Source organism: Ictalurus punctatus, chromosome 18 (assembly GCF_001660625.3).
Source record: "Ictalurus punctatus breed USDA103 chromosome 18, Coco_2.0, whole genome shotgun sequence".
Classification (NCBI taxonomy): Eukaryota; Metazoa; Chordata; class Actinopteri; order Siluriformes; family Ictaluridae; genus Ictalurus; species Ictalurus punctatus.
In genome coordinates, this window is record NC_030433.2 from 4,159,402 (window position 1) to 4,170,527 (window position 11,126).

The 11,126-nt window shown below is 35.3% G+C and overlaps 1 protein-coding gene across 1 annotated transcript; it reads left to right on the forward strand.

Annotated features, from left to right (window-relative positions):
• The first annotated feature begins 1,402 nt into the window (after positions 1-1,402).
• On the forward strand, positions 1,403-9,710 carry si:dkey-11o15.4 (macrophage mannose receptor 1). The gene is made up of 10 exons (XM_017491990.3): positions 1,403-1,530; positions 2,633-2,661; positions 3,826-4,215; positions 4,324-4,725; positions 4,904-5,278; positions 5,370-5,765; positions 6,534-6,920; positions 7,038-7,382; positions 7,478-7,849; positions 9,322-9,710. The coding sequence occupies exons 1-10, from the start codon at positions 1,505-1,507 to the stop codon at positions 9,708-9,710; spliced, it is 3,111 nt and encodes a 1,036-aa protein (XP_017347479.2). The 5' UTR covers positions 1,403-1,504.
• Positions 9,711-11,126: the final 1,416 nt, after the last annotated feature.

Consider the following 11,126-nt stretch of genomic DNA (forward strand, 5'->3'; position numbering starts at 1 on the left):
CTACTTTTAGGACTTGTGTGAATATCTGATGTTGTTTTAGGTCATTTTTATGCAGATATATAGAAAAATCTAAAATTCACCAACTTTCACGCATCAAATATGAATTAAAAAAACAGCAACAACAACAAACAAACAAACAAAAAAACAACAACAGCTTTTTAGCTTTTATTGTGTGATTGTGTTCATTCTATAATATAATACTTTTATCACAGGTGCTGTGATAAAACTGCAAATGAAAATTACAGTTAAAGGGACATGCTGGACTCTCAGATTAAAGAGCTGGTGTTGATGACGGTGAGTAACCTTTCTGCATTGATCTCATATAAGGCAGTTTAATGTCATATTTAGTTTTTAGATAATGTCTAGTAATATCTGTAGCAAAGGTCGAAGGAAATATCTATTGTCTAACTTAATGAACATTGCAGTTGAACTTGATGTGGCATGTTTATCTATAAAGGACCTTTACAATGCTTTTCTATGAATGCTTCACTTTTTCCAGCTTCAGCAAGAATTGCTCAAACTGGAGCTGTCAGGGAACTTCACTTTGAGAGTGAGAAACATCCGTAAGATTAGCCCGTGTGTGTGTGTGTGTGTGTGTGTGTGTGTGTGTAATTCCTAGTTCCTGTTCTAAACCAGTTAATTACTTCATTCACTTACTGTATTCACTTGTCTCATGTTTCACCATCTTTAGTGTTTGTACCTATGTTTTCTCATTCTTATTTCCTGTAATTCCAAGCCTTATATTCTCCCTTCCTCTCTCAGATCAGATTCTGATAAGCGATTTGCCAAGTTTCATTCTGTCTTTAAGTAGCAATATGGCTATAAAACATCTATTTTTACACATAATGTAATACATGCATTCTTGCCAGGTCTCACTGCCTTCTTTCTTTTTTTTTCTTTCTTTTTTTAAATGTTATTTTCAAGAGCTATGTTGTAATTTTTTGCTTTAAGGATATTTCTATGTGTGTCCTATTACAAATGCGGTCGGTGTATTATGTTACAACTTGAATAGAACAAAACAACAGTAAACAATGGACTTCAAAAAAAAAAAAAACCTCAAATATAAAACAGTTGTACAGAAACAGTCTCTCAGGATTACCTGAAATAGAAAGAAATAATTAATAGGGAACCCCAGTATCACTCAGGTACAGTTGTTCTGGCTGCCTTCCTCATGCCTCTGTCAATCCGCACGGTTAACAATACTTTTTTAAGCTTTTCATATTTTCTTTGATCTGAATGTATCTAATGTATGTACAGTACATGTATGTAAATTTGTGTCAGTTTTCTCATAAATGAACTCAATTATGCGTAACTGCCAAAATTGAACTCTTTCTCTTCATTTGACATTTTTTTTTTTTTTTTTTTGATGTTATTGTTGTTAAGGTGAAGACACATCCCACAAAACCCCTCCCACATCCTATGAAACGTATACAGACTCGCTCAGAATACTTATTCAGTTTTATTTGGGCAATACAACCAATTGGTGGAAAGGAAAGGAGAGGACATGACACAAGGGCAGAAAACAATAAGGTAAATATGTTTTACATGTAAAACATGTATTATTGCCATGTTTATCAATACATTACTCATGCTTCATAAGAACTAACCTTTCAGATTTGCTGTACTTTAGTCAGTAGTATGTTTTTTTCCGGTATTGCATTACAAGCGGGATAATCCAAACCATAGTATAATGCACGTAATAGATGCAAAGAATGTATGAAATACAACGAAGAAAAATTATATTATGAATGCTTGTAATACTATTACAACGCCTTCTTCAACTATTAATAACAATATTAACTACAACATTAAGCATTCTTTGGTGTCCTCATGCTGTCTGTTCTTCTTCTTGTAATATTATTATTATTACCTACACCTACACTATATGAACAAAAGTTTGTCTACCACACCCATATGAGCTTTGTGGACATTCCGTTCCATAAGTAGTTGACCCTTTGCTGTTAAAATAACCTCCAATCTTATGGGAAGGTCTTCCATTAGATTTTGGAGCATGGCTTTGCCCATGCAACCACAAGAGCATTAGTGAGGTCAGGCACTAAAGTCGGGTGAGGAAGCTAAGAATGAAGTCGGCATTTATATTCATACCAAAGACGTTCAGTGGGGTTGAGGTCAGGGCTCTGTGCAGGCCACGTGAGTTCATCCATACCAACCTTGGCAAACCATGTCTTCATGGTCCTCACTTTGTGAACAAGGGCATATGTCCATACATGTCATGCTACAATGTATGGACCCCTTAGTTCCAATGAGGGGAAACTGTAATGGTGCAGCACACAAAGACATTCTAGAAAATTGCGTGCTACCAACAGTTTCGAGAAGACCCACACTTGAGTGTGATGGTCAGGTGTCCACAAACTTCTGGCCCTATAGTGTATATTGCACATGTTGCTGGCATTTACAGTCTGATCATGAGGATTGGGCATCAGAATTTCAATTGGAATTGATGCAGTTTCATTTGTTCAATCAGGTTTTGAGTAAAATATTCTACACCAACTGTTTATATTATATCTATAAACCACATTTACTACTACTACTACTACTACTACTGCAACGTAGATTCCTGTCATAGTTCATACTTTTGCTAACCTTCAATTCTTTGCTCATGTTTTTCCAGAGCCATGTTTACTTTTTTGCTGCTCTTAGGTCAGTAACCAAAAAAATATTTCTGTGTTGTATCTATTCTCTTCAAGAATGTATTATTATTATTATTATTATTATTATTATTATTATTATTATTATTATTATTATTCATTGCTGCTACTACTACTACTACTAATCACAATAATAATATTAATAATAATACACTTTAACAAAGTTAAACCTTCCCATGTTGTTATAGTTGCAATTAAAATTATTCCATCCCCATTGCAAATCAGGTTCATTGTCAAAATGTACAGACTTTCCGCTGTTTGCAGTGAACAAATCAAGCAAAAGCAATTGAAATAGCTCAACACAGTGAATGCTTCAAGTGGTTTCCCCAAATTCAACAGAAAATGCAACTTATAATGACTTCTCCAGTCTCAAAATTATTCAACCTCTTCATGGTAAGCGTCTTTAGTACTTAGTAGAACACACTTTTACTGTTATGACCTGTTGAAAATGATATGCATAGCCACACCAGCTTCACAGAACGTCTGTGGCTTATTTATACGATTTTGATCCGACTTTTCTTGTGCTTTTGGGTCAGTAGTGGTGTATGTCTTGGAGTTCTGGCATGGAAATCTTCCGCGTTTAGAACGCGCCTTACTGTGCTCACTGAAACCTCAGTGCCTGTTGCTATCAAGTCTTGCTGAAGGTCTCAAGAGTTTTTCTCAACCTGCCTTCTCATAAATCTGGTTGCAGCCATTGATAGCTTTCTCTTTTTTGCCCAGTCCAGGTAGTGTACTCCCAACACACCCCTAGCCAGTTCAGGTATTTCATGTGTTCCAGCTCAAGCACACCTGGTGCAACAATGAAGCCCTTGATTAATTGCATCAGGTGTGCTTGAGACAACACCTGTTTTGTATATTTCTGCTGTTGTGTGGGATTTCGATTCAGGGGGTTGAGTAATTTTGAGACTGGAGAATCTATTATATGTTGCATTTTCAGTTGAATTTGGTGAAACCACTTGAAGCATTCATTGTGTTGAACTATTTCTATTTCTTTTGTTTGATTTGTTCATTTGCTGAACGTCTGTACATTTGCAGACCTGATTTGCAGTGGGTGTTGAATCATTTTGATTGCAACTGTATATGCTATGTTCTGTATGTATATTACTATATTTCAAACTGTCTTTAGAATGCAAAACTACCATTGTGTCTTTAACAGGGTTTTGCACTGTCGGCGTCTGTCTCTCTCGTCAGTATCTCTTCATTAACGAGAATAAAACTTGGGCTGAAGCACAGAGATACTGCAGAGAGAATTATGTTGACTTAGCCAGTATTGATAATGCTAAAGAAGAGCTGGCCCTTATTAAAACAGCAGATATCAGGAACAAAAGCCCAGTCTGGCTTGGGCTGTATGATGATCTGAACAGCTGGAAATGGTCTCTGGATGATTATGCTTTCTACAAGGAGGGAGAGAGTATGTTTAGAAACTGGTATATACAGAAACCAAGCAACTGGGATGGAAAAAGTTTGTGTGTGTTTGTGTCACGTTTTAGTGCAGTATGGCAGGTGAATGATTGCTCTCAAATGCTTCCATTCATTTGTTTTGATGGTGAGTACAGCAGATATGTGTATTTTGAATTCATCCACTTTAGAAACAAGCTAATAATGTAGAACCCTTTGTCTATAAAATGTTACACAAATCAACTATATCTTTTAGGGAGAATCAATGCCAGTGAAATCTACGTCCCAGTTTATCAGTACATGAACTGGACTGAAGCTCAACGTTACTGCAGAGAGCATTACACTGACCTGATCAGTGTAAGAAATGAGATTGAGAACCAGAAGATAAGACTGTTCTTATATAATAATATTGATTATGGTTATTATTATTATTATTATTATTATTATTATTATCGTTATGGCATTTTTTGGATCGGCCTGTACAGAACCAGGTCTTGGTCAGATAAAAGCAACTCTTCCTTCACCAACTGGATTCCTGGACAACCAGATAATTATGCACAGAATGAATCCTGTACTGCCGTCTCATTTAATGATTCTTATTCTGGAAAATGGACAGATGAAAACTGCAATCAAACTATCCCGTTCCTCTGCTACAGCAGTGAGTAGATCTCTATGTTGTTATTACAAAAGCATGTTTACATCCAAACAATGGATCATCAGTATTACTTAAACCTAATGAATGCAAATCACCTGTATAATCTGGCATTTTTAAAAAAAACAAAACAAAACAAAAACAAGGGCAAACACCATAACTCTATTTTTATTTTGCTCTCTAGGAATGTTATCAGCATCCTCCCGTCAGTATCATTTCGTTAATAAGAATAAGACCTGGACTGAAGCACAGAGATACTGCCGTGAGAATTACACTGACCTGGCTACCGTTGATAACATGGAGGAAATGAACACACTCCTTAACACAGTAAATGTAAGCTACTTAGGTTTAGCCTGGATTGGACTGTATGATGATCTGGACACCTGGAGATGGTCTCTGGATGATGATAGTTTCTACAAGGAAGGGGAGAAAATGTTCAGGGGATGGTACCATGAACCTGATAACTACAATGGAAAAGAGCTGTGTGTGTTTATCCGTTATGATGGGAAATGGTCAGATGGAGATTGTAACAATGATTTGACTTTTGTTTGCGATGATGGTGAGAATATATCATGAATTAACTAAGACGTACGGTGTGAATTTTACCTTGTGTGTTTTCTTACTTTGTGTGTTTACTTTGTGTGTTTCAGCACAACATTCCTCTAGTACAGGACGAAATGTAACAGATGGTTACATCTGGGTTAACCAGTTCAAGCCCTGGGCAGAAGCTCAGCGTTACTGCAGACAGCATTACAAAGACCTGGCAAGTGTGAGGAATCAAGCAGATAATAAAAAAATCCTCAACCTCACAGGTGGCTCTCACGCGTGGATTGGCTTATACAGGACCAGACTCTGGTCAGACCAGCACTCGTCCACATATGAAAACTGGAGCCCAGCCACCCCTTATATTCATGAACAACCAGACAATGGTATATATGAAATTTGGGAACATGGCAATCAGCAATGCACTGCTGTATCATTCAGAGATTCAGGGCAGTGGACAGATGAGGACTGCTTAACCACATTCCCTTTTATCTGCTATAACAGTGAGTTCATTTTATGTCATATCTTTTACTCCAGGTGTCTTTAATGTAATCAGATTTTTATTTGTGCAAAATAGGAAATGTCTAATATTAATTTGAAGATCATAATTAGTCAGTCAAACAATATGTTGAATCTGCTTGGTTGGTTTAAAGATTTGTGGTCATACAGGTTCTTTGTGGAAAAAGTTTAAAGGCTTTAAGCTTTAAGTCTAACAACCTAAATATTATTTCTTAAAAAGGAGGGGGGGGGGGGGGGGGGGGGGGGGGGGGAAAGAATGTCTACCAGTGATAACTGCAATCATTTAGTCATTTTCGGCTACATTTCATAATTCTTAATGGTAACAAGACAACGAAATAAGACTATACGAAAACATCTTTATACAAAGCTGTGCTAATCCCTAACTAGTCATAGGGACTTTAACTGATGTAATACACATACACTCACACACACCCACACACACACACACACTAAAAAATACACCACCATAATTTCCAGTTGTACCAATAAACGGAACATAAGAAAAATCCATTTCAAAATTTTAACACACTAGTTAAGTGCATTTAATAAAAACACATTCAGTGTAAAATATTAAAGTTGCATGGATTACATTAGGCCAGAATCTTTTAACCTTTACTGCTGATTATTCTTTAAATAAACCCGTAATATCATATTAGCACTTTTATTTGTACATATTATTTGCAAAATATTTGCAATACACTGTCCATACTGCAGGAAATATAATTATGCTCTTCTGTTAATTGTTTTCAAAGAATTTTGCTCAGGATCATTATGCACCAAGCAGTATCACTTAGTCACTGAGAACAAGACCTGGACTGAAGCCCAGAGTTACTGCAGAGAGAATTACACTGATCTGGCCACCATCGATAACATGGAGGACATGGGAAGGCTGCTTGACGCGGTATACGGCACCTATTCTGGTTTAGCCTGGATTGGACTGTATGATGATCTGAACAGCTGGAAATGGTCTCTGGATGATTATCATTTCTACAAGGAAGGAGAGAGAAGCTTTAGAAACTGGTATCAATACAAACCGAGGAACTGGATTGAAAATAGTTTGTGTGTATACCTTTCAACGTTTAATATGGTATGGTGGGAGGCTCCTTGTTATTACTCAATGCCATTCATTTGCTTTGATGGTGAGCACAGAAGTCATACATATATCCTATACATACATATATACATGAAATGCTTTTGAAACAACTCAATATAGTACACTATCGCTCTGAATTGTTAAATATTACTGTCTGTTTTAGGAAGGGGAAATGCTAGTGAAAATTATATCCTTGTTTATCAGTCCACGAACTGGACTGAAGCTCAGAAGTACTGCAGAGAGCATTACACAGACCTGCTCAGTGTGAGGAATGACACTGAGAACCAGAGGATGCGATCATTATTACATGGTCATTTTAGCAATGTATGGATTGGCCTATACAGATCAAGATCTTGGTCAGATAAGAGCAACTCCTCTTTCAGCAATTGGTATATAGGACAGCCAGGTAATTATGGACAGAGTAAATACTGTACTGCTGTTTTTACCGAGTCTGGGAAATGGACAACTGAAAACTGTGGTCAAACCTTTCCATTCTTCTGCTACAGGAGTGAGTAGATTTCTGTTTTGAAATAAAAAAAAACAACAACAACTTTTTAAATCCAAACGGTATAGTGTATGATTATTTTTGTTATGCTTGTCTAGCAGCAGCATCAGTCTCTCATCAGTATTACTTTGTTAATGAGTATAAGACCTGGACTGAAGCACAGAGATACTGCCGAGAGAATTACACTGACCTGGCAACCATTGATAACATGGAGGAAATGAACACACTCCTTAACACAGTAAATGGCAGCTACACCGGTTTAGCCTGGATTGGACTGTATGATGATCTGGACAGCTGGAAATGGTCTCTTGATGATGATGCTTTCTATAAGGAGGGTGAGAGAGAGTTCAGAGGATGGTACCATGAACCCAATAATTACAATGGAAAAGAACTGTGTGTTTCCATGCAATACACAGGGGAATGGTATGATCAGCAGTGTACTCAGAGACTGGGATTTGTTTGCTATAATGGTAAGTGCAGAAAATATGATCTAACACAATGTTCCATTTATGTTATGCTTTATGTTGCAGTTTTCTTGAATTTAGTTCCCTTGTCAGGCTGAATTGGAAAATGCATCTGTTGAATTATTTACATCTCTTGAGTTAAAAAAAAAACATGTTAGGACAGTGATTATTTATATCAATTATTTATATTAGTTATATCAATTCTTATATTCAACGCTCTCACTTGTATTGCTGAAAATGATGTCTGAAGCTCAATGTTTTTGTAAGAAGAGTAAATAGATATATACATGTTTATTCAAAATCACACCAACTGAATGAGAAAATGGTCATGCTAAATGTAGCATGGTGATGCAGTGGCTAATGTTGCTGCCTCACAGCTCCAGCGTCCTTGGTTCAATCTTGATCTCAGATTACTGTCTGTGTGGAGTTTTTGCATGACCTCCCCATAGAGGTTTACTTCAGGTTAAACAAAATATATATATATTACCTGTATAAATGTCTCAAATACACTACAAAAGGGATAAGTTCATTTAACTCAAAAAATTTGAGGAAACTAATTACCTCAAAATTTTCAAGTTGATAAATCAATTTCTTTAAGCCAAATACACTTAAATAGAGTTAATAGAGTTAATTTTTGTTCTTATATTTAAGTGTATTTGCCTTAAAGAAATTGATTTATCAACCTGAAAATTTTGAGGTAATTCGTTTCCTCAAATTTTTTGAGTTAAATGAACTATCCGCTTTTACAGTGTAGTACAGATGGAGAAGGTTCGGACATTAGTATAAGGAAAGTGTCTATATTATGGCACTGGTGGTTAAATAATGTTGTGTTGAAAATGACTCTGACAATTACCACTATATACTGTACAACTTTGGGAAAACAGGGAAGGGAGAATTATTGAAAGCAAAAAAAAGTATTTTTTTATAAGTCACAGTATGACTTTTTTTTATTATTATTATCTATCAAGCTGAAAGTTATTATTATGCTCCAAAAAGCAGAACACAATGTGTCTAATACATGCTAGAGAAGATATGCTAATCAACAAGCTAACCTAACCAGCAAGTGCTTAATCCTATATGTTTTTTTTTTTTTTTAATTTTAGATAAATGTATATTCAAAAGTATATTTTATACTGTTGATGTATATTTTAAATGATCAACAAATATTGTAAAATTGCAATTAAATATTTTAATTTAACTGTTTTTCATAAATGCCGCTCATATAAAGGCTAGCGGATGCAATGTAATTTTACTACAGTTAAACCTTACCTTATGTTTGAGGGAAAAAAAAAGTGAACACTATTTTTTTTTTTTTTTTTACATTTTGGTGAACAGTGCAGTTCACATCATTTTCCTTTCATCTAGGTATAGGAGATTCCTGAATATTAGAAAACATTGATGTGGAACACAAAGCAGCTGTCATTTTAGCATTAATCAATCATATGAAGATGTGACTAATACATTCATTTCAACCTCAGGTACAGGCAACACATATGTATGGATTTCTGAAAGAATGACTTGGGATGAAGCGCAAAGTTTCTGCAGAGCGAAACACACAGACCTGACCAGTGTGAGGAATGAGACTGAGCTTCAGCAGATATTGCGCATCACACAGGGCTTTGATGTATGGATAGGTCTTTATAGGAACCTATTATGGTCAGATCAGAGCAACTCAACTTTTTCATATTGGAGACCAGCGATTCAACAGCATATAATAGCAGAACCTGATAATGGATTGTATTCATTTGCACAATATGGAGACCAACACTGCACTGCTATGGATTCTACTGGCAAATGGACTGATGAAAACTGCTTAGCCAGTTTCCCTTTCTTTTGCTATAGTAGTGAGTTCATCTCTTTTCAGTGAAATAATAAGAATTTTAAATATTTCTTATTTTATGTAAGAATATACTGTATATAATAGTCTTCTGACTGTTCTAATTTTACCATAACAATGTTTGAACTGAAGAGACTTCCACATGTTCTTCAAATGCTAATATCTTCTTTTTACTCTTGTAGCATCCATTCCAGGTAAGGACAAGCATGTTTCCTTTAACTTAATATAAATATCAAAATTTTTGATCTAACATGGTATATTCAATAACAATATATTTCCAAATATAGGCGTCAAATGTCGAAATTATTATTTAAAGAAAACAGCTTTTTATCTTAAAGCATCGCATATCTATATATGTCACACATCGAGTGATTGTGTTCGTTCTATAATTCAATACTTTAATCACAGGTGCTGTGATAGGACTGCAGATGAAAATTAAAGTGAGAGGAAACATGCTGGACTCTCAGATTAAAGACCTGGTGTTGATGGAAGTGAGTAACCTTTCTGCATTTCGTAAATCTAATGCAGCCAGTTAATGTCAAATTTACTTTTTAGATAATGTCTAGTAATAATTGCAACAAATGTCTAATGAAGTATCAGTGGTCTAATAGAATGAACAATGCATTTCATTTCATCATATTTGTGAGGTGATTCACAGTGCTTTTATATGAATGATTCACATTTTTTTCAGCTTCAACAAGAATTAATCAGACTGGGGATGCCGAGGAGCATCAAGCTGAGGGTGAGAAACATCCGTAAGATCAGCCCGTGAAAGAAGAAATACAGTATACCTCACTTGTTACAGGTTTTGGTCTGATTTATCCTTTATTCCTTTCCTTCGTTCCGTCCTTTCTTCCGTCCTTCCTTAATTCATTTGTTCGTTTGTAAGTGAGTGAGAAATACTGTATACATTTTTTCAGTAGAGACCTTTTAAAATAAAATAAAATGATATACAATACGTACTCAAAGTAAATAAAACTTGTAGATATGTTTCAGATAAAACACAGCTTGAAATGCTTTTTACCATAAAAATCTAAATTTAAATGTGTGTGTATGTGTTGGGGGTAAAAAAATATATATATAATAATTTTTTGTAAAGATTTTTCAAGTATATCAAGGGTTTGATTACATTTTAAGGCAACATACAGTGCGGGGAAATAAGTAGTGGACACGTCAACATTTTTTTCAGTAAATATATTTCCAATGAGGCTATTCACATGAAATTCTCACCAGACATCAGTATTATCTCAAGAAATCAAAAATATAAAGAATTTACAACATTAAACTCCTTAAACGAAGTTATGTGTAATAAAGTGGAATGACACGGGAAAAAAGTATTGAACACGCTAACTGAAATTTATTTAATACTTAGTGGAGAAGTCTTTGTTTGTAATGACGGCTTCAAGACACTTCCTGTGTGAAGAAATTTATCGGCCGCGGTATTCA

Coding starts and splice junctions, on each gene's coding strand:
- si:dkey-11o15.4 (XM_017491990.3), top strand. CDS start 1,505: ATGACACAAGGGCAGAAAACAATAAG. Junction 2,662..3,825: donor TACTTTTTTGCTGCTCTTAG/GTCAGTAACCAA, acceptor TGTCTTTAACAG/GGTTTTGCACTGTCGGCGTC. Junction 4,726..4,903: donor CCCGTTCCTCTGCTACAGCA/GTGAGTAGATCT, acceptor TTTGCTCTCTAG/GAATGTTATCAGCATCCTCC.